General features: G+C 38.7%; 1 protein-coding gene across 1 annotated transcript in view; it reads right to left on the bottom strand.

Moving 5' to 3' along the window:
- Positions 1 to 1895: 1895 nt before the first annotated feature.
- The window catches only part of LOC108271592 (neurexophilin-2), a 75239-nt gene continuing 52089 nt past the window's right edge, over positions 1896 to 25045 (bottom strand). Inside the window, exon 2 of the mRNA XM_017479258.3 lies at positions 1896 to 3330. Within this exon, the coding sequence (XP_017334747.1) occupies positions 2509 to 3330 (822 nt within the window). The 3' untranslated portion in view covers positions 1896 to 2508. The remainder of the gene's footprint in view (positions 3331 to 25045) is intronic.

The raw sequence follows: 25045 nt of genomic DNA, 5'->3' as shown, positions 1-25045 counted from the left end.
CAGCTTTTATTTAAGGGACGTTGACATGCTGTCACTTGTGCATTGATTATTTCCATTATCAAAATCCACCAGGATTTGGCAGAAAAAAAAACCTTGACACCTTGCCCTAAAATACATAAAAGTTTGGGAAAGGTGATAATTCACACAAGCTATAACTTCATGTGTTTTAAAAAAAAGATTTTAAGATGGTTTTCCAGCATCAACAGAACCCATTCTACTATGTGCCACCATAAACAATACGGCACGTGTCTTATACAGCAATACAAACAGTTGTGGAAAAATGAATGTCAAATATTAGAAATACCGACAACTACTGTGTACCTCAATGCACACTGTGTGATGTTGAAGATTTTGATAAGCAAAAATGAAAAAAAAAAAAAAGATTAGAGCACTCTACTCAGCATCCTAAATCCATTTCATCAACTCTTCAACAAGGTGCGAATGGGAAAGAGGACAAGTAGGACATAACGGGGGCCTTTTATAGGCTGCACATGTGAGGTCACGGTCAAAAGGTGCCGATTTTGTATTAGTACTCAGCTTGTGACCACGACCTCAGGTGTGCAGCCTATAAAAGCCCCCCACTACATCACACCATTTTAGTGTGGATGGAAAACCATAAGAAAAGATTCCTTTTCAAATTTATCTATGTAAAAAAAAAAATGGTGACTAGAACTTACTGCTTTAATGGAGTAGGCCTCAGGAAAAGAAATGGATAATGATTTTGTTAGCTAATTTCTCAGTTCTTAGTTCTAATTTTAAAAGGAGGGATTGCTGAATGTCTTATACGAGATCCAGGGTCATGATAAATAACAGTAAGTTAAACTGCCCTTGCTATGTTACTCATAAAGAAACTGGTATAATTGAAATGTCAATTTTGACCATGAGGGCTTTTTTTTTTTTTTTTCACAGAAAGTGCTGGATATTCATTCTTGGCACTGTTAGCATTAGCATTACTGATAACCTACATACAGTGTCTTTAAAAAAAAAAAAAAACAATATAGAGAGCTAAAGACCACTATTTATATTCATTCATGGTCAAGCATTTCAACTTAACAAAAATACATACAGACATACAGACCAGATTTAATAATTTATTTTGTGATAGATTATTTATACACAATTGTTTTGTTTTTTTTTCCAATGTCAAATATACACATCATCAAGCAATACTTTATTCACAGACCTGCAATTTCAGTTCTTCTTTAGCCTCCTTGTTTCACAGACTAATCGGTTGTCCAGAAATGAAGAGAGTATCTTTTGGTGCTTTACTGTGCAAACCAAACAGAATAAAAGAAAAGGAGTAGGATGAGATGTGACTATACCGTTTTCATGTGTCAGCAACTCAGTAACACCCAAGTACTAAGCGTCTGGTCAAAATGAAGCCAGAGTATAGAAAAATAATATTTAAATGACACTGAATTGGTTCTTCCACTAGACACATCATGTTAAAGGTGATCTCTTTCTTTACAGACGTTACTTTTCACTCATCCACTGGTTATCTATAGGGTGGATAAGGGCACAGAGTCTATACTAATGCATATACATTTTCAAAGATTTAGAATAGCAGCTTTAATCACCCATATCTTGTCATAATGCACAATTCATTTAAACACCTGCCTGTAATCCAAGTTCTACTATTTAGATAAGAGGAGAATCCAAAACAAGATTAGTATTATCAAATTATTATGTAGTATTATATTATTCAAATATTGGGAAGAAAGTATGCCTCCCCTTCCATTAATAGACTATAATCTAAGGATCAAGTGACAATTTGGGCATACACACACACACACACACACACACACACACACACACACAGATATATATATATATATATATATATATATATATATATATATATATATATATATATATATATATATATGTGTGTGTGTGCGTGTGTGTGTGTGTGTGTGTGTGTGTGCATTTTCTGGGTGCATATGCTGTGTTAAACATGTGCCAGATGTCCCAATGACAACAGAATACCTTCCTGATGAAGAGTATCTATGCCCACTTTCTGTCTTGCTTACACTGTAAGTTTGACAGAGTAAAATACACCCAGGTGTGATGATGAGCTGCTTTAATACTGGGTGCACAATATAATAGCACTGGGTGCTGTTCCAGTTTCTGAATCTGTTACAATCAGTGCTATGTTCCTGACATTTACAATATCATCCTCATGACATTTCTGAGAGCTCAGGGTCATATAAAGGAACAATACAAAATTCACTTTGCATCTTTCATTCTTCCCAAATTTCTAACAGTCAGACAGACAAAATTCAACAAAAACAAGAAATAAATATTCATTTAATTGAGCTTAACTGAGTTGCCTTTGTTCACAATATATACAAAAAAAACTTGGAACAAAAACCTCCTCAGCACCTTGGTAAAAACTCACTGTCCACCATGTTGACCATTTCTTATGAGATCCATATAACCTTAAGAAAGTAGAAGAGACACACAACACATAACAACATCCCATATGTTGGCCATTCGCTTTGGTACTCTTCATCCAAAGTAAGGTTGTTCACTCTGAAAATTGTAGTCTGGACAGACCTTCTGCACAAGCTTGTAGTCGATGCTGAAAAAGGAGATGAAGATGCAGATGACTTTGAAGGGCTTGGCACAGAGCCAGGCGGCATTGGATTGGGTGTGCTCGGTGAAGCAGGTCTGAGATGGGTCGTACAGACATGGTTTGGGCTTCTTAGAGCGGTTGGTCTTCTCATACTCTACACGACAGTTGAAGGTCTTGATGTCTTTGGGATCAATGGTTGACTGATGAGGCTGGTGAAACTGGATCTCTGGCTGATGGAGGGTACTCTGCTGCTGAACCACCTCAAACTCCACTACCTTTGATGGTGGGACGATGCTGACAGAGACATTGCTGAGGCTCGACGAGTTGTGGCGGAAGTAGACAGTGAATGTGCCATTGACATGGTCCACAATCTTGCCTGTCACCAGCAGGTTAAACTTTAGGGTCTTGACGCTGAAGTAGAAGTCGCCCCAGCCAAAGATTTTCTTGGTCTTCATGGCAGTTTTGAGGGGAGGTTTGCGCTTGGAGTGGTAGCCTGTCTGATCCAGGAGATGTGACTGGTTCCTGGCCCAATCATATGGGTTCGGTAAGCCAAAGGTGGGTGGCTTGGGTTTCATAGGTGTGTGGTCCATAGAGGAGAATATCCTGGAGGTCTGGAATGGGGGTTTAACTCCTCCACCTGCCCCTATGCCCCCTCCTCCAGCTCCACCATAAGGAAGGGGCTTCAAGACAGACCCTGCTGTGCCTAGCTCCAGGTAATCCAAAGATTTCCCAACCTGCTTTTCCAGGCCATGAACCTACGAGAAGACACACAGGAACAAATGGTCAAACAGGCACTGAATATGGAAATATTTTTGTACTGAAACTGGAAAACAGTGGATCTCTCATACATGAACAAGTAGGAAATGGGTCAACAAAGGAAATGGGGTTTGTGTAGAATTCACAGATTGACAGATTCACCTTTATTTAATTTATTTAAAAATACATGTATTTCAGCGAAAATCCTATACTGAATATACTACTGGTTAAGTTATTCACTTGCTGGACAGAGCATGTGTTAAGCACTTGGGGACTGATTTCCAAAAACAAATATATGATAAAACGATAAAAAAAAAAAAGATTAAAACTAAGTACGTTTTGGTTTGTGATCCACACCATTGGTGTAGGATTTCTGCTTTTACGATTAAAAACAACGTGAATCCAACTCAATCTTTTTTCATTTTCATGATCAGTGTCTTCTGCAATCCTCCATCAATATCTAATAATAAAGAAACTTTTGCCTACTTTTAAATGTCTTTTGATTTCGGACTCTATCACTACACAGAAGCGCTGTAAACAATATATTAACCAAAAACATCACGTCAGGTTTACATGCCCCTCCCCCTGCCACTACCTCCTATTTACAAGTAAAAAAGCTCAGCCTGCTTCGACACATTACATTTATAAAGAACAACAACTTCGGATTTACTGCTTTACTACATACGGATGATATTTTTTCTTTATTTATCTGTACTATTGAAGATTGTCAGGCTCATGTTCCAGTAACAAGCCTTGTTTTAAAGCAGCTTTTCGTGTGTGTGCGTGTGGGGGGGTGTGTGTGTCGTGTCAGTAGTGCCTTTACACTGGCCCTGTGCACTGTGGCAATTTACACCCGACTGTTTCTTTGTCAAGGAACATTCTTAAAGGTCATCGTCACATAATAGGACAATTTCTTCCTCATTTTTGTGTCCTGGAGCTTCTTTACGCTCTACTGTCTCAACCAAAGCTGTTTCCCTCATCAGTGTGACCCCCCCGCCCCCACCCCCACCCCTGACCTAAAATATAAAACATTTACACCCTAATCTTCAGCTTTTCTGTTCTGAGATCTGATTCATTAGCACATACACATATGATACGTCTTCAAGTGCGGTCTACCCTGTAGAATAAATAATGTATTTGTCCTGATGCAGGGTGTTTGCATTATTAATAGCATCATTCACTTTTTTAGAAGTCATTCTGAGTACTATAAAAGACGTTTTTCCTACAATCGATCATGTGAAATGATATACATAATAATATATATATAATAACGGAGTACAGTATGTTTCAAACGGCTCCCTACTCTTCTTTGTCCATGATGTTGCCATGTCTCAGTTCAGTGTACCTAATTCAGATGGTGATAGTAATCTGCACTGCTGTGTCATTGGTTCAGCACACACACACACACACACACACACACACACGTTTGTCTTAATACACTTAAGAGTACCTTCCACGGACATAATTACTGATGCAGTTTAATTCATGCAATTCCTACACCTTCTCCGCAAGCACACAAGGTGTAGGAATTGCATGAATTAAACGGCATTAATAATTACACTCACATCACTGACACTTCAGACTTGTCTCTTCTTCCGACTTCAGTCAGTGTGCTGTCACTGAAAGGTGACAGTTCAGAGGAAAAGCCTTTATGTAAGGATTCACTGACAGGAGGTCGACCTCGTCTTATTCCAATTCAACTCGGCCACTTTGAGGCAGACGCCTCCACACACACACACACACACACACACACTCACACACACTCATCAGTCAACAAAGCTGACACCAAATTCATGTCGCCATTTGTTGCAACATTTTTCAATGCTGTTGCTAATGCCTCCTACCGTTCAATTAATTGAACTCACAACACCCTTCCCCTACCTGTCTTTCACACTGCCCACATCAGGGGAATTGATGAGAGTGGAGTGATATTGATCACTGGACCCACAGATTAAAAAAAGAGATGGTGATGAATGACTATTGACTGGATAATGACTTCTGGCGGCCAGTTGCCACTGGACACTGATGGAAGAGAACTTGATACTTCAAACCACTTGGCTGTAACGCTGCTCACCTTTTAGATAAATGATCACAATGCAGTAATCACATAAATATGAAAAAGATATGTTATTCTTTCATTCATCTTCAATAACCGCTTTATCCTGCTTAGGGATCGTGTTGGATCTGGAGCCAATCCCAGGAACACTGGATGCTAGGTGGGAATATACACACTGGACAGGATGCCAATCCATCATAAGGCACCACACACACACACACACACACACAGTGGCAATTTCGACTGCCCAGTTCACCTACTGGCATGGTTTTGGGATGTGGGAGGAAGCTGAAGGAAGCTGAATAGACCCATGCGGCAACCATGAGCTCAGGATCAATTTTCAACACACACAACTGGTACTACTCCTATTCAGTTTTGGGAGGATTACATTAAAATGCGTTCTGTTACAGTTACAAATTACTTCATAAAAAACGTACCTGTAATTCGTTCACTCTGTTTTTTGACATAACTGTAACGGATTACAGTTGCCAGTTGTTTGTATCCTGATTACGTAACGCCGTTAAATGAATTCCGCTACTCCCCAAGCCTGCTCCTATTAACAAAATGCTATCACTTTTATTGCATCTGGATGTAAGAAAGCGTTTTACAGAACTGGGTCTGCTGCGGTATCTTGCAAAAAGATCATTTACACAGCATTACCAGCAGAGCTGTACTGTAAGATCCAGCGTGGCATGTTAAAAGCACAGGCACCTTGGCCTCTTCTTGCCCTGACGCGCTGCCAAGTCAGCACCGTAGAACATAGACATCTTCTGACGTGCCATCTGTTATGCCAAACCCTGCCCAGCTTGGCTCCCTATTACCATGACAACAAGCTCCTTCCACGTACACCGACCCCTCACCCTTGACCCCATGCTGACAGATGACAAGATACAAGAAGTGGCCTTCTGCACACGGGAAGGTTTCTCTGCCCTCCGGTAACTCATCCATCAGTATATGAACATCAGTCTCTAAGTGGCATCTAACATTCTACTCGCTATGGATCAATTATGATTGCACAGCGCTGCACATTGATTTGACTGCTGTCACAGAAAAAAAAAAAGCAAGTCACGATGTACAAGATTAAATATGGGATTTTAAACAGCCTCTTCCAAGTGGACATTTATCAGTGCTGAGAAAGGAGGTAGCAGACGGCAGCTGAATAAAAATCAGATCGTTTTCATTTTTTTTTTTTTCGGCACGGTCGTGTCTGATGAAAAATTCTTGATAGAGGTTTTCCATATGGTCTTGCATTTTAGACTTGAACGAATGTACTTTAAAACAGCCTTTTTCAACTTTTATCCAGCAGTAGATGTGGCCTAGGTAATCCATTTTAGTATAAAGGGCATGCTGAAAGGTCAGTCTACATTCGTAAATAAAGTTTGATAACAATTAATCTGTTGTTTTCTCCCTCTTTCTCTCTCTCTCTGTACCTATAGGAGAACAGACCTAGTAATAATGAGGGTAACAGTGCTCCAGTCCTTCATATCATGCCTACTCAGCATGGTTCACCCTCCCTGGGATACACATACAACTGCACATCTGCTTTAGCTCCTGACCAACACAGATGCTGTCATATCATAATGAACTGCTGGAGGTCACTTCTGCCAACCCAGTTTAAAACATCCTCTGCTCCAAACTAAGTTTTCCAGTAATCCCTGGGCTACACTACAAGATTTATTCCATTCCTGCCTCACGGACCACTACAACCACCACATACACAACACACTCTACAAAATGTGCCTACAAATAAAACCCCATGCACTTTCAGATTATGCCCTTAGAATCTGAGATCATACAAATTTCCTGCCAACAAACATGTCAAAACAAGCATGACTCTTCATCTCGGCTGTCGCCGGTCTTGCACGCATGATGTCAATATCGCGCTTTCCCATGCGACTGTCGGCTTCGAATGTTTGAGAATATTAATCATATTAAAACCGAGGTCGCGGCTGGACTGGGAGTATATTGGAGGGGTTAAGATTTGATGTGACACACCCGACGCCACAGGATAATCTAATGAACATAATCGTCTGAGACCAGCCCAAAATCGCAATCTTTTTCAATGGCCAAGATAGTCAGTCTGATCATTCTTTAACGCAGCCTAGGTTTAAGGGAGGATGATTGCCTTCTATCTTTAATCAGCAGTGTTGCTGGATATCAGGCCACATGCTAACAAAGCATTTACACTCTACATTGGAGTGATGACTCAGTGCTGTAGCAGAAAGTAAAAGCGCTGCTAAAAAATGACTCGCAAGTTTTTGCAAATATGGACTTTTCTGAGGAATGACCTCAGCAGTGACCTCAAGCAAGTCATTACGAACCACAAGAATAAACACAGACAAATGTATAGAGGTCGACAAAGATAAACAGTGACGTTTTTGTTTTTCGGTTGTTTTATGTTCTAAGAGTGCATTCTTACCAAATTGTTCAGTTCAATATCTTCTACATAGACAGGAAATCGCAGCAATAAATCCCTTGAACTAGGTCGAATCAAGCTCAGCTTCGTTGTTAGTCACTCTTCAACAACACGCATCTACAACTCGGAAAGGAAGCGATATTAAACTCAAACCTTCTGTCTTTTACAACAGCAATAGGAAGAGAAAAAAAAAAAAGGGACTCTGATTTACAATAGTGTCTCTCCTTCCAATACACCTCCCTCTCTCTCATACTCTACAAGGAAATAATGGCCTACTGAGCCAAGCACAAGATGGAATGATCTTCAACGCTGAGCTATGTATACATATGTAGGTCTTGAAGAATTTAATATAAAGACAATTTGATTAAGGTACGTCTGAGAAAGTTCATAGGAGGAAAAATGCCATTATTGAGGACGAGAGCGGAGAAGGGGGATGAGAGAGCACTCCGGCTTCTGAGTACGAGGGCCATTAATAATCGCTAACTTCATTTGAGCATCTTAAGACAGTTCTCGGTGAAAGTTGGAAAATAAGGCACCAGAGGAGGAAGTTAGTTCTGCAGATCAGACACACAACGCACTAAAGCACACAGAGGATTTCTGGGTTTCACTGAAGTACAACAGTTCTGTATCGATGAAAAGCTTGAGATCGATGGCTACCATGTTAGGTTGATTCAGTAATTTCATCGCTCCCAGTCTCTTGGCAAGTAGAAAAGACAGTGCTCACTTTCAATAATGAAGAAAGCAAAGGCAAGAAACTCCTTAATTGTTGCTGTTTTGCCATCTTAGTCTTTTTTTTTTTTTTTTTTCAGGATAAAAAAGGAACATTACAAAGGGCATTTAGAAAATGAGACAGTGCGCTGAATAAGAAAAATGTGCACTGCCATTTCTCACCTACACACACTCTCTCATTTCTCTCTCTCATTCCATTTGTGAGTGTCCAGTGTTGTGCCTACGCGGACAAGTTGCTTCTCCCAGAGGAATGATGGGAGTATGAGTGCCTCTCTCTCTGGCTCACTGACCGCCTGGTCCTTCCTCTAATAATTGGAGTTTTATTTCCCACAATCAATTCATTTCAGCTCAGCCTCGAGCACATTGATCCTCTGTCACTGACACCACACGTACGGCCGATACACACACACACACACACCGCCCACCACTACGACTGGACAACACAATATCTATGGATACAGTTGCAGAGTGCCTGAACACCAAAACATTGACATCTACAGAACATGGGGTCTACGACTGGAAACAGTTTGAAATAATGTTATCTTATGGTATTCCACTATTCCATTTTCCTGTTGTCCTTTTCTAACTAGGTATTTAGAGCCACAATGTGCAATGATATTAAATCTAGGACTGGAACTGGGACAATTACTTGAGTACACATTTGTGAGAACACAATAAATGTGCTAATGAACTTTTTTCTTTTTTCTTTTTTTTTATTGTTATCTTGCCACTTTGCGAAATACATTTTGCTTTGATTAAATTCAGTAGCAAACAACAAAATGAGAATTTTTCCTGAAATGGAACTGTATTCGTTATTTAAATGTTCTTGGGATTGTCAGGCCAAAGTTATACTTGCTTTTCACTACACATGGCTGCCATGGGTGTTCTGCTTTCATTTAGGTGTGACAGTTGCTACATGTGCAAATGGTCTCCCATTGCAAACGTGGAGAGAGTATTGAAGCAGCATAATGCAACTTCTTGTTATCAATTTCTCACATCTGTAGGATGAAAAAAATATACTCTCTATTGTGGTAATGAGAGGTTTAATGGCCTGATATCCCATCTACATGGGCACTGCTACCACAGTTTCTGGGATTTTCTCATGATAAATACCATAGCTTCCGCAACACATTTATCTGTTCTGTTTACCTTGATGTGCAAAATGAGAGGATAGAAGATATTACGTTGGTGGCAATGGATGTGTCGACTCTGGTCTGTTCCCAATGAACAGAGCATTACATTTTACATATGTATAAAATGTATGCCGCTAAATATACGTTGTCATGCATCAGGTTTAAGCTCGTCCTTATAGTGGCACTGGGAACTGAGTCTCAACACTTTACAATCATTTCAGACTCCGAGGCCAACGCTGTACTGTTAACTATCTAGAGGTACCAAATACCTGTAACAGTGAAATATTTTGACAAAACTGAGCACAATTCAGTGCAAACAATGCAGCACAAATCTGTTATATTCTTATGCCGGAATGCAGTTTTTTTCTTTCTCCAAACATAACGCTTCTCATTCAAACCAAAAGTTCTATTTTCGTGTCATCCACCCACAAAACATTTTCCCAATAGCCTTCTGACTTGTCCGCATGATTTTTAGCAAACCGTACATGGGCAGCAATGTTCTTTTTGGAGAGCAGTGGTTCTTGTCTTGCAACCCTGCCATGCACACCGCTGTCGTTCAGTGTTCTACTGATAGTTCTGCTATGGTGGATAGTTGCTTAGAAGTGACCCTGTGTTCCTTTGTGACCTCAGAGTCTATTACACATCTTGCTCTTGACATGACCTTGGTTGGTATATCGTTGTTGGTCCCCACTCCTCACTCCAATCTGTCTGACTGTGGATTGGTGGTCCAAACAGTCCAAACTGTTTAGAGATATGGTTTTGTATCCAGCGTGATGAGCATCAACAACTCTTTTTCTGAGGTCTTCAGAAATCTCCTTTATTAATGCCATGATATACTTCCACAAACATGTGCTGTGAAGATCACACTGTACCTGATCTTTAAATAAAACAAAGCCCTCACTCACACCTGATTCTCATCTCATTGATTGAAAACACGGACTCTAAATTCACCTTGAAATTAACGGCTATTCCTAGAGGTTCACAGAATTTTGCAACTCACAGATATGTAACATTGGATCATTTTCCTTAATAAATAAATGACCAAGTATAATATTTTTTTCTCATTTCTTTAATTGGGTTCTCTTTGTCTACTTTAAGGACTTCTGTCAATGATGTCTATGATGTTTTAGGTCAGATATAGGTATAGAAAATTCTAAAGGGTTCACAAACTTTCAAGCACCACTGTATATGATAACAGGGTGAGGTAACTATTCCGATATATATATAATTCATATAATGTAATTAATGTAACGGATAATTGTATTCAAATTCCATTATTTATGTGTGGATTCACACCACAAGTCCACAGTCCGCCAGACAGTGAAACATTTAACAAAAAGTGAAATGAATAATGATACCTACAGGGGAGATGCATTTATCAGTTAATTAGAGTTAACTTGATCTATTTAAATTAATGTTAAATTAATCCCATGATTGGGAACAAATGAATTATGAATGAATTGCAAATCCGATTTAGTCATAAATGTGCTGTGATAGAATCAAAGCTTCATACCAAATTGTACAAAGCTGCTATTTTCTGCAAATAGCTAATAAGAACAGAAATAATATAGCATACAGTAATAATGTCCATCTTATGTGTCCGTTTACTATAGAACCGGCAGGTGTACAAAGTTACACGGTTATCACACGTACGTGCACTGCGTAAATGATATCTTAGCAAACAAATATATCTTGAATATAGGAAAATTCAACTTATGTTTCTCTTTACTAGACTGTTTTTTAAACAAATACAAGATTATTAAGCATATTTATCGATTTTTTTTAAATACTCGATTTAATCTTGAAACTGTCTAATTCTCCTGGCAGATACTGTAATTTTGTCCATCCTTTAGTGATATAGGTAAAGGTTTATTTCTAGAAAGAAGGTAAATTATCTGCCAATAAAACAAGACCAAGCTTAATAGTAAATATGTTTAAGAACAGGCTGAATGGAAGTATTTGCGGTATAATAATATCATAATATGAAACATTGGATATCTCCTATTGATAAGATCTCTCTCTCTTTTTTTAAAGCATGATTATTAAAAAGAAGGAGGTAGAGAGAGAGAAATATTGCACTGCAAGTGAAATATGTTTAAAGTATACAGCTGCTGGCAGAAATGTAAGACACATAACAAAAGCATGAATACAATATAATAAACATGGAAGAGTCATATATCAATGTCCACAAGCCACCGAAAACAAACCTCCATGCAGCCCAAAGTAAAATGTTTTAGGATCAGCCAGTGATTAGTACAACCAGCATGCATTTAATGTGACTGATGTTTTCTCAAATAAAATCTTTTTTATATGCATTTATCTTATTTTTGTAAGACAAATATTATATTGTGTGTTGACATGAAACACACTAGTTTGCATAGAGTTGTAAGTTTAACATAGAGAGAGAGAGAGAGTACTCAAGCTGCCAAAATTTTACATCATACTATAGATCATAGTTGTTGTGAGTACGGTCACCGATAGCTATTTGTGGGCAAAATGCTTTAAAAAAAAAAAATGTATTTAGAGCTCTCTTTAATAGTTGCTTTTGGGATTTATTGTATAAAGTGAAATGAAGAGGTGGAGAGAGTGGAAGAGTTGACTTAATTATTTTTAAAAAAATTAAAAATTAACGTTCTATTAATTTGGGATTGAGAGCAAAATACAGCCAGTGACGCAGGATATGCGAATCATAAATGATTATGTCAAAACTTGGGACGGGGGCGGGGTTGTGGCGGCGAAAGAAAATGAATATTGCTTGAATGTAGTCATCAGTTTCAACTTGAGCCTTTCTACAACATTTGTATTGCAATCGAGGCTGAGAATGAGAGTTCTTTCTATTTTTTGACAATTATTAAAGAAACTTTTCCTATGAAACTGGATGTCTGGAACTGACATTTAATTATGAGAAGCAAATACAGCCCAGGGGGAAAGAGATAAACCACTGGGGAGGGAGGGAGGGAGAGAGAGAGAGAGAGAGAGCGCGGATTTTGCCGTCCAATGGTGTCAATGGATTATCATAAAAAAGGGAAGCGACGGCCGGAGTTAGCGCGTATCAGAGAACAGAGCAATGGAACTGAGACTGATAACGACATGACAGAGGGGGAATGGAAGAGAGAGGCTGTACAAAAGGAAAAGACTCGACCACAAAAAAAGAGAAAAGACAAGAAAGTGAAAGACTGATTGAAGTACCGCCCCAGAAGAAGTGCCGCTCCTTAATTGTTGCCGTCATGCATTCCTCATCTTTTTTTTTTTTAGTATAAAAAGTGAGAGAGAGGGAAAGGGCATTTGTTAAATGAGGGGGTGCGATGAATGAGAAAAATGTGTGCTGTCATTTCTCGTTATTGGTTCTGAAAGGAAAGAGTCTCATTAAAATGAGCCTGTTGTTGTGGCTCTTGTCATAACAAGAGGCTAAAGAGACAAACAGCCCCAAATGCTCTAATGATGCTAGCAGTCAAACAGCAGCAGACTCACTGGATTTATGACAAAATCTACATTTATTTCATATATATATATATATATATATATATATATATATATATATATATATATAGATATATATATATATATATATATATATTTTTTACTGCTGCTGCTTTTTACACACCAAATGAATTTATTTATCCATGTTCTCAAAATCCTATAAATCACTGCTTTAACACAAAGTTAATACGATCACATAATTACACACTATAATTGTACAATTAATTACGATACAGTATTGTCCACACAGCAGTTTTTCAAAGTATATTACAGTTTTCAAAAAGCATAAAGAAAGTCTATTTAAAATAAATGATAGCGTTTTCAACTCACGGTAATTCTAAGGAATTCTGTTCTGACGTCACAAATTATTATAGTCAATAGCATCTATATGGGCGGTGGGCATCTACACGGTGGCTTAATGGTTAGCAACACTGGATGCCAAGTGTTGGCTTAATGAGAGTTATGAGAGTCACGCCTCCCGGGCCGGGGATTCGATTCCCACCGTGGCCCTGTGTGTGCGGAGTTTGCATGTTCTCCCCGTGCTGTGGGGTTTCCTCCGGGTTCTCCGGTTTCCTCCCCCAGTCCAAAGACATGCGTGGTAGGCTGATTGGCGTGTCTAAAGTGTCCGTAGTGTATGAATGGGTGTGTGAGTGTGTGTGTGATTGTGCCCTGCAATGGATTGGCACCCTGTCCAGGGTGTACCCTGCCTTCTGCCCGATGCTCCCTGGGATAGGCTCCAGGTTCCCCCGTGACCCTGAAGGAAGCATAAGCGGTATATAAGATGGATGGATGGAATAACATCTATATGAAATGTGTCCACTGGTGACAGCCATACAATAAAACTAATGTGTGGCCAAGGCTTATCAATGCTTGGGAACAATATCCTATTGTGTGACCAAGGGTTTGCAAGGCTTGAGAATGAGATCATTACACTGTGGCTACCACTTAGTAATGTGAGAGAACGAGATAATTAAGCTTGGCCACATGTTAATAAGTCATGATTGTTGTGTTGTGTACCCAACCTGGTGTGCACGAACAGTATATACAGGATTTTACAAAAATCACCACACACTTGGGGGTAAAAGCTAGTTTACATGTGTCATTTATTATTAATTACTATACATAACTTCTATTTCCTATCATAGAATTCAATTCAACTAAAACAATAAAATTCTTAAATCTAAATTCATTAATTTGTTTTCCTTCCACTTTTCTGAAAATCTCAGTTCAGTTATCTTTTAATGGTAAGAGCATTAAGTATATTAAGGATATTAATATTAAGTCTTAACTTTTTAGGCTGATAAAAAAGTTTCAACAAAGATTTCAATATGATTTTATATTAAAGAACAACAGAGTAGAGATCTTCCCACTGCTACATTGAATATTTTGTCTAGTTATTATTATACAATAAATGATAGAACTGAGATGTTCAGTAATTTCTATACTATACAAAAATCTTTCTGCATTGGAAACCATTGCAAGGGTAAGCAATAAATTACTTACCCTTGCCAGCAATGCATAAATGTAAATGAATGAATGAATAAATGTGAATGAGTTTCCAGTCCTTTAGCTTTAGCTGGAACGTGTAGTACACTATCACTACATGTGGCCTACAATGGACCAACCACGGGCTTTTGTTACTTGCGAGAGTATCACATTTACTCTCTACTAAGTTCTTCAAACAAACATCTTATAACTCTAGAATGTGATTATGTGATTTTTTTTCATCCAGTAACAATACCTTGCTCTGAAACGCTCACTGTATAGAACAGTTCAAAGGTTAATTTACCAGACTTGCATATATGTATGCACACATGTAAGTTTGGGTAGCCGAGATTCAAGATTCTGAAGCTTGTCACCAGAAAAGTGTTAAATAAGTATCTAGCTGAGGCTAGCTATAAATAAATAGGAAGCAGTGGTGTAGAACATCAGTGTTGGATGGGCCCTTTGCACAAAAAAAAAAAAAAAAAGAAACAAAACAGAACTATATAGACTCAGGTAAAACAACTTTATATAGGCAAAATGATTTCTGGTAAGCCTTACAGCCGATTATATCATTATATCACATATTATATCATTTGTTTATCACCTTTTCTATAAACACACTTCATCTTTGTCAATGCATCTGAGACTAAACCTGGAAGATGTGTCTTGAACTATTGGAGAACTTCAACACAGAAGATTAAGACAATATTCTGATTCCCACCCCTGGAATATGCCTGTTTTAATTGAAAATTTGTTGCATGTAACACCTTATTCCGAAAATCGACTGAAAGGAGATGTATGCGTATGCAAAAAGAAAATCCACTTAAAGGAGATGTATGTGTATGCTCAGTCCGCAAGGAATTGTGGGTGCTAACACATGTTTAGCTGTAGGGATACTTAGAAGAACCATGTATACAGGAATATTCCGATGCCTGTATGCATATAAACACCATATTCGGCATATGGCTGCAGCCCGAATGTAAACCTTACATGGAATTTGATATGCATGTAAACTTAGTCACAGAATAGCTGAATTTTGAACTAACTAAGAGCTGAATTAACGCTTATAGTGAGAAGGATGAGTGTTTTGTTTGTTCAGTGTCAGGAGGTGGTAGTCTGAACTAGAGGGTACTTGTTGATGAGGAAGACCTTCAACAAACTTCAGGTTAAACTCTGCAGGTTTAGTTTAGTGATAGTTCAGATAGTGAACCATTTATTCTCACTGTGGCTGCGGATTATTTGCCCCGGACACTCGGCGACTTGCACTGATATTTCAAGCTGTTTCAATAACACTTCTCCTAAATGGCGTTTGATTCCATTTGGCTTTCTTCCACTGCATTGTTGTTGTTGTAGCAGAAGTGTGAAAAGGGCCCATTACAGCCGAGTTGTTGATATATCTTATGGAAGCAATGGCAAGAAGGCCAGTGTTGACCAAATTTCCAATTCCTCCATTGCTGACAACAGCTTACATTAAAAAAAAACAGTCTGAGAAAACAGTCTGTAAAAAGGCATGCCGAAGGGAAAAGCAATAAGAAGAAGGGAAGACAAGAGTGAACATCTATGTGGCTTTTCATTACTGGAGAGACCTGAGAGATTTGGAGGGCTGGAAACGGATGAGGAGCTTGCTTCGTTGCTTGACAAATCATTTGACTTGCTAGGTTGTTGGGTCAATCTTTCAGAAAAAAAAAAAAAAGATCATCCTAAACACTTTGTGGACCATGAGGCTACATCATGAATCCATTGCACCGTGTCTCTGAGGGAGGGGCTGTGGAGAGAAGCTTGGATTGATGGTGTGGCATTAAAGAGAGGGACTGTTTCAGTGGCTGACGTTTGGCAGAAGTTAGTAAAATCACTTACTGCAGCTTCAGTAGATAAAACTTGGGGCTCCTGAGTCAAACAGCAGAAAAGTCTTGCCCCTAAATTTGAGATACTGAATACCAACGATGCCACAGCCATCCGTCGCAGGAGTTCAAGACAGCAAAATTTGTCCTGCTCTCTGGGTGGAAGAGATGGCATTTCTGTCTCTTCTCTGTCAGTCAGACTGCGGCAAGCCAATTGTGAGCATCTGTATGTGGAAAATGGCAGACACCTCTTTTGTCTGAGTGTTTTCAGCTGCGCTGTGGCACAGCATGAGCAACAATTTGAAATCTCTGAGAAGCTCTGAAAAAGTTAGCTTTCACCCTCCCTGGCAGGTAGCTGTCGTGTCATGAGCTGTCTAGTAGGTGGGAATTCGCAAACGACCAAATTGGGGGAAAATTGACAAGTGCCCAAATTTGATCAGTGGCATTATAGTTGTCAAGCAGTCTTTGTTACTTTATTCTACACACTAGAGTTGCACAAGGTATGGAAAGTTTGAAACCTTATTAACACTGGTAATAACATGGTAAATATGTAATGAAGCCATGTTTGAATGATTTAGTTACTTATATATTTAGCATATGAAGAGGTTTGTATAAAAATGAGGAAATTGTAAATCAGTAACAGTTACATGCAACAATCTGAAATTTGTGTGTTCAATGACTTTAGTATGTTTTTAATACCTCTGCCACTAGGTGAAGGGGACGTTATGGGTTCTCCGTATGTCTGTCCAAGATTAGAGTGATACAGATCATTAGAGTGATATCTCAAGAATGAATGGTTGAATGTAAGATTTATTTGGAATCATCATTGTAATCAGCAGATGAACTGATTAGAATTTGAAATTGATCTAAACAGTGTCAAGGTCACATCCAGGCCAGATGTCTGAAACGTTTTTTCTTAAATAGCGTCCTTTCTGTTCGAGGTATATTTTAAGGATATTTCAGGCACACACATTTGTAGCAAGAAGGACTAGAATTGTTGTTGGATTAGGCATTCAAGCTGATGGCGGTGGCATCGAGTTCTACATGTTTAATTATTCATGACAACATATCATTGCCATTGACAATTGCGACACTACATCTGTTACTGGCACTGAAGTCAAAAGTGACAACCCTACACCACACACTAAAACATGTACACTGACATGGTTATGTGTGTGTATGTCTGTGTGTCTGTTGCAGACAGCAGCTACATGGGAAGGAGTCTTTTCAGAAATACCAACAGTCCTCACTTCACCCAACCACTCTGTCTGAGCTACACCTGTCCCACCAGTTCAGAGACGACACCATTCACTCCATCACATCACACTGTGTGTCAGACAACTTGAGTGTGTGTGTGTGTGTGTGTGTGTGTGTGTGTGTGTGTGTGTGTGTGTGTGTATGCGTGCGTGTGTGCGCATATGTGTATGTGTGTGTGAGACTAAGGGCATTGCAGGCGGCCGGGGCAAGTCTGGTGTCTCAACATGCGGTGGCTTTCACCCTTCTGGACAAGGTCCACAATTTGCAGACAAGGCACAGTGCAGAGAAGACTCTGGGCAGCTAGCATGCTGTTAGTATGGAAAAGTCTAATTACAGAATTATTAAGCAAAACATGTTTGGATTGCTGCACACTGAGCTCAGAGACTGCTGCCCAGTGCTTAAAACGAACACCTTATGACTCACCAAATACGAGGAAAATCTGCCACTGACGGGTAAATTCATTTACTTAGCAGCCACTTTGACAGATACAGTGGCGTCTGTGCCACTCACAGATTTGTAATGCCCAAGTATAATATTTTTGTCTCATTTATTTAACTGGGTTCTCTTCATCTATGTTTAGTGTGAAAATCTGATAATGTTCTAGGTCATATGCAGATATATAGAAAATTCTAAAGGATTCACAAACGTTCAAGCACCACTGTAAACTTAGAGTGTTGCTCATTCTAATGAAATAATTGTACTGTATGGTATATACATTGATCCGCCATAAGATTAACATCACTGACAAGTGTATAACATTGATTATCCCATTATAATGGTACCTGTTAAGGGATGGGATATATTAGCCACCAAGTGAACAGTCAGTTCTCAAAGTTGACGTGTTGAAAGCAGGAAAAATGGGCAAGTGTAAGAATCTGAGCGACTTTGACAAAGGCCAAATTGTGATGGTTAGATGACTGGGTCAGAGCGTCTCCAAAATGGCAGGTCTTCATGATATGCAGTGGTTAGTAGCTACCAAAAGTGGTCCAAGGAAGGACAAATGGTGAACTGGTGACAGGGTTATGGGTGCCCAAGATTCACTGATGGGCATGGGGAGCAAATGCTAGCCTGTCTGGTCCGATCCCACAGAAGAACTACAGTAGCACAATCTGCTGAAAAAGTTAAAGCTGGCTATGATAGAAAGGTGTCAGAACACAGTGCAGCTCAGCTTGCTGCCTATGGGGCTGCGTACCCGCAATAGAGTAATGGAAGAAGGTGGCCTGGTCTGATGAATCACATTTTCTTTTACATCATGTAAAAGAATGCTGGGGGAAGAGTTGGCAGCAGGATGCATTATGGGAAGAAGGCAAACCGGTGGAGGCAGTGTGATGCTCTGGGCAATATTCTGCTGGGAAACCTTGGGTCCTGGCATTCATGTGGATGTTACTTTGTCATGTACCACCTATCTAAACACTGTTGCAGACCAAGTACACACCTTCAGGACAGTGGTATTCCCCAATGGCAGTGGCCTCTCTCAGCAGGATAATGTTCCCTGCCACAAAAATCGTTCAGGAATGGTTTGAGGAACATGACAAAGAGTTCAAAGTGTTGACTTGGTCTCCAAATTCTACAGATCTCAAACCAGTTGAGCATCTGTAGGATGTGTTTGACATACAAGTTTGATCCATGGAGGCCTACTTAGAGGACTTAAAGGATCTATTGCTAATGTCTTGGTGCCAGATACCACAGCACACCTTCAGAGGTCTTGTGGAGTCCAAGCCTCGACGGGTCAGAGCTGTTTTGGTGACACAAGGAGGACCTACACCAGATTAGGCAGGTGGTTTTAATGTTATGGCTAATTGGTGTACACATATACAAGCTTATACTGTATGCTTATAGAATGTCTCTTCACTCATCTTAGTCACTTTTGTCAGTTATCTTCAGGTAAATACCCTTTCTATGCATTCTTTTCTAATTTAATATAACAGTTTTCATTACAAATTATATTACTGACAAAAACTTGACTGAAAATGACATTTTTTACATGATATTATAAAGTATTTAAATCTTTACACGATATTAAAGTAAAATATTTACATGCATTTCAGAGTTTGAGTTGCGTTACACTCCTATTTCAGACACTATAGCTGAGAGGCGTCACTTGATGACACTCAAACTGAATAATTAGAATGTCTGTTTGAAGGACATATGATAATATGCTGTCTAATCTGTTATTGTAAGTACAGAACTGGCACAACCTGCCTAAGATAAATAAGGCAAATAACCAATGCAATACAAAATCCATGTGTACTCAATGTATATTTACGGTACTGGCTATATTATACTGCATCCATCTATCTACCCATCTATCCATTTATTACATCCATCCAATAAAATACCTCTTCCAACTGGATGCTTTTTTGAATTACCTAGCATGGTATTCATGTTTTTTTTTAAATGTTGGGTCAGTTCCAGGTAACACAAATAAGATGAGAGTTACGGACAAATAAGTTGGCTGTACATAAGGAAGTCAATGTAAATGAGTTTTTATTTGTGATTGTTGTGGCCAAATATGCTTGATTTTTTTTCTAAATTTGCGATGCAATTTGCTGAGTTTTTTTGTTGCGGAAAACTACTTCAGTTGGCGAAATGGCAATTGCAATAATTTCTGCGATCACGAAATCCTGGTGGCACTGATAAGGCTAAAAGGTAGGAATGTGTATGAACATCATAAAAGGAACTCAAACGGAAAGTGTGGGGACTTGAGATTTTTGGAAATGCATATTTCTCACATTCTGTTTTTTTTCCCCCACTGGGTACCTTGGAAATGTTGATTATAACTTTTACAAAGAAACTTTCTCAGAGAAACTTGTTGTCTAGGAACAACAGAAATATGTCAAAGCACTCCAATTAGCTTACAGTATATCTAGACCTGTTCACTCAAAGAGAATGATTCTTCAGCTAAGTATCAAGTCAAAAGCTGCATGAAAAGAAAACACACTGTTTTGTCGATTTTTGCTTGCGACGTAGCCCAGTCTGATTTCTTGATAAATGTAAGAGAGTTAAATGGTACCATCTTTATAAATGACCTCACGAGTGCTACCTAAAAACAGCTTGTGTCAGGTCCTTTGACTTTACAAAATACTGCCACACTTCAGCATTTTCCTTACATGGCAGTGAGCACCACAGTGTGACGCTCACTCGCACCATGACTCACTGCTGTGTGTGTCAATGAAGTGAAACCTGGACCGGAGTTTAACGAAAACGAAAAATGCTTATGCATAAAGAAATAAAAGATGAATGCAGAACACAGAAAAAAAAAATCCATAAATAGTATTTATCAATTTCCTGACCATTCTCTATAATTACTAATCAATTTAATCGATCTTCAAAAATGTCAAACTGCTTCTTTAAAGCGGCTCTGTAAACATTGTGTTGACTTGTCAACAAGCAGGTCTCTCCTCATGCCATATTGAAAATGATCACCATTCGGAATGGCAACAATTCTTAGGCGATAATACATGGTGAAAATCCAATAGCTTTTCATTAATTCACAGCACTGTGGTGTAGAAAAGAAATACCAGTTAGGGTTCGGCTTTCGACTGGCAGCCAATAAATGTAAAGGTTTTAGAAAGACCCGAGATCAACTCAACCTCCAGAGCAATCATGAGAGATTGTTAAAATGCTAAACAATGAAAAATGAACCACATCACTGATAGGTCACTGGGAGAAGAGAAATCATTATATACTGTGATGAAGAACTCAATTATTTCCAGGATGTTCATTTGAACAAGTGCTGGACTGGTATACAGGTAATACAATACACTGAGCGGTCTGATAACCCATAGGTTATAATATCATTATTATCATTATACCACTGTACTGTTAATATCTGGTTCCAATAATGGAATGCATAAAAATCATTTCATTCCAAGCAGAACCAATATTTTACCATTTCCACCCTTGTGCTCCAACCGTAATGTAATAATCACAGACCACTAAGAACAAATTTTTTTAAAAATGTTTGTATGGCTACAAGGTATAACAATACAAGTTATGTTACTTTACTATCTGTGAGGCATTCTATTAACATAAGCATTATATAGTCTGAAGGTGATTCATTGTTTTTTGTTTTTTTTTTCTAGGCGTAAGGTTCCCTGTGTATAGCATGCTGTACTCTCAAAGGAACATTTCTATTTAATGGTAAAATAATGTCTTCAAATTAAAGATAACAACTGGTAATACATATTTTAGATTGTTTTTCTGTTTCAGAACAATAAAAAATTATTAATGCTGTAAATGAGCCTTTTATCCATAACATACCATGATGTGCTTTTATGAATTGAGACATGAGCTTTTATTTTGCTCCAGTCTTGGTGTTGGTGTCTTATAGAGCCTCATTGCCTAGCAGTACATTTTATACATCTCTTAGCACAAAATACACTTACAAATGGTCACTGACCCATGAATTGGAGAAAAAAACGCAGTTAAAGGCATTTTCCAAACAGTGCAATAATGCAATCTATTATTCATGATAGCCCATTTTTCAGCACCGTCTATACTCTATATCTGCGCTGAAAAAGTCAGTATGTATCATACCATTTACACCAAAGAATTAATCTTAGAGTGTAGCTCCTCTATAAGTAGCTTTGCAGTCAGATTTCCCAGCTAAACCACGATTAGGTCATTGAACAGGTGCTTAAATCTAATCAGTAAAGTGGTGGAATGAGATACTCAAGTCTGGATTAATGTAATCCAGGATCATCTTCATTTCCTCTGTACTGCCCAGAGAGTCCATAAAGAGATCTATTGCAATATAATTCCATCATTTCCATCAGTGAGCAACAGGAATGTCTGTAAAGCAAGAGAAGTGTCAGCTGACTGATCCGAAACCATTAGGAGAACGTTATGAGCAGGCCTTTTAAGATGCAGACGAGGAGATGAGCATGGCTTGACTAAACAAGATCAACAGGATTAAACTGTTTTTACACTCTAGGATAAAACATGAGATGAAAGACCTGCTTCGCAAGACAGAGTTTGGTTCTGTAATACACCTTCATTTAACATGATAAAACCATACAGACACAATCTTAATAGTTAAAGCTCATGAATGCTAATTTTATTTGACTGTGGGATTTTTTTTTCTTAAAAGGCTGAATTTTTTTTGCCATGAACAACGGAAGCTCAGTTCTGCCTTCTGAACCTGCCTGGCCCATCCTGATACTCTACATCTGCTTGGAGTTTCCTTCCACTGAAAATCACTCGCTGCTGCTGAGGACAGCCTAAAGATTGCCATGAGATTGCTATGGATAGTAGCACACTGATACCCTAAAGATTACTGTGGATGGTCACATTTGGACAGCCTAAAGAAATCACTTTCCGAAAACAATATACAGTCATGAGAAAAAATAAAGTACACCCAATGGAAATTGTTGGCTTTTTTTGACATCTTTGGACAAGTAAACATTTGATCATCTTTGAAACAGTGCCTATTAATAAAGTTGATATACTTGAAAAAAAAAAAAAAAACCACAAGGAAAAATATCTTTTTCAATCATTTATACAACAGAACAATCAACAGATGTGACATTCTTCTGCGGAAAAAGGAAGAACACCTTCGGCCTAGTAGTACGATAGTATTGCTGCCTTTAGCAAAAATAACTTTTTTGTAGGCGTTTTGCAAAATTGCCCACCAGGCTTTCTGCAATTTTTGACTGCTCTTCCATGCAATTTTCTTTCAGCTGCAGGATGTTTGAAGGTTTCTTGCATGTACTGCCCTTTTCAAATCCCCCCACAACATTTCAATGGAATTCAAATCTGGGCTTTGACTCGGCCATTCCATAACCCTCCGTTTCTTCTTTTCAGCCATTCCTTGGTGGATTTGCTAGTGTGCAAACTGTGATCATTATCCTGTTGAAAGGGCCACTTTCATCTCAACTTCAAGTTTTGGACAAATGTATGATGTAGAATTCATAGCTGAATCAATAAATGCAAGCTGCCCAGTCCCTGAGGCAACAAAGCAACCCCAAACCATAACATTTCCACCACCGTGCTTGACAGTTGGTATGAGGTGCTTTTCCTGAAAAGCTGTCTTTGGTCTGTGCCAAACATGTCTGCTATTACTGTGGCCAAACAACTCTATCTTTGATTCGTCTGTCCAGAGCACATAATTCCGAAAGTCCTGGTCTTTGCTTAGACAATATGCTCATTGGCAAACTGTGGTCGTGCAAAGGCGTTTTTTTTTATTCGCCTCCCATGCAAGTCTAATTTGTGCAATCTCTTTCTGATTATGGAAGCGAGCACTCTGACACCAACAGTTGCAAGACTTACTAGCAGACCCTGTGAGGAAATTTTGGTGTTCTTGGAGACTTCTTTTTGCATCAGACAGACTCCCCTTGAGCTGGATTTGCTGCGTTGGCCAGTCCTGGACAAAGTGGCATTCATTTGAAAACTGCACCATTTGTAGATGATTTTCCTTACAGTGGAATGATGTGTTACAAATAAACAGGAGATCTTTTTAAAACCCTTGCCAGACTCATAGGCATCCACAACCTTTTTATAATAGTCTTACAGAACTCTTTAGATCTTGGCATGATGACACCACACACCTCAATAACAAAGGGAACACCAGACAGGTGTGACAGATATGAGAGGGGTATAAATAAGACAGGTTCCACCTGCACTCACTAAGCAGGTTCTAATCACTGGCACCCGATCTTTAACACCTGATTCTAATTTTATGGATTTGAAGGTGTGATAAATGTAGGGGTGTACTTACTTTTTCCATGTGATTGATCTGTTGTTGTTGTTGTTATTTTTTTTTTGTTAATTTAAAATGTGAAAATGACTACAAAATAATTTTATATGTAATTTGAGAGTGAATATCACCTTTATTAATAGGCACTGTTGCAAAGAGGATCAAATGTTTGCTCGTCCAAATATGTCAAAAAAGCCAACAATTTCCATGGGGTGTATTTATTTTTTTCACACGACTGTATGGCCAAGTCTCACCCATTCTTCAGTGGAAAACTTAACTTGGATACTATTTATTTAAAACTCTGAAAAGCTCTACTGGAGTCATAAAAAAACCCAGATGCTCATAACACACATCCTTTCAACACAGTATTGTTTGACTTTACAGCATAGAGTTGTGGAACTTGTGTAATGACTCATAATCACTTCTGGTTTCTTCCTCATGTCTTCTCAGGAGGTTTTCCCTTGCCATTTCTGTAAAGCTGTTTTGTGACAATGTCCATTGAAAAATGTGCTATATAAATAACAGTTGTTGTTTATATTTGCCCAAAAATGATGCTTGTATTATTTTAACATTGGGTACAACATCTGCAAGCTTAGCAGCTAGCTAACTCTTGGTGTGTA

The sequence above is a fragment of the Ictalurus punctatus genome, chromosome 11 (genome assembly GCF_001660625.3).
Source record: "Ictalurus punctatus breed USDA103 chromosome 11, Coco_2.0, whole genome shotgun sequence".
NCBI lineage: Eukaryota > Metazoa > Chordata > Actinopteri > Siluriformes > Ictaluridae > Ictalurus > Ictalurus punctatus.
The sequence above is the reverse complement of the archived record's forward strand: the minus strand, read 5'-3'. Positions and strand labels throughout refer to the sequence as shown.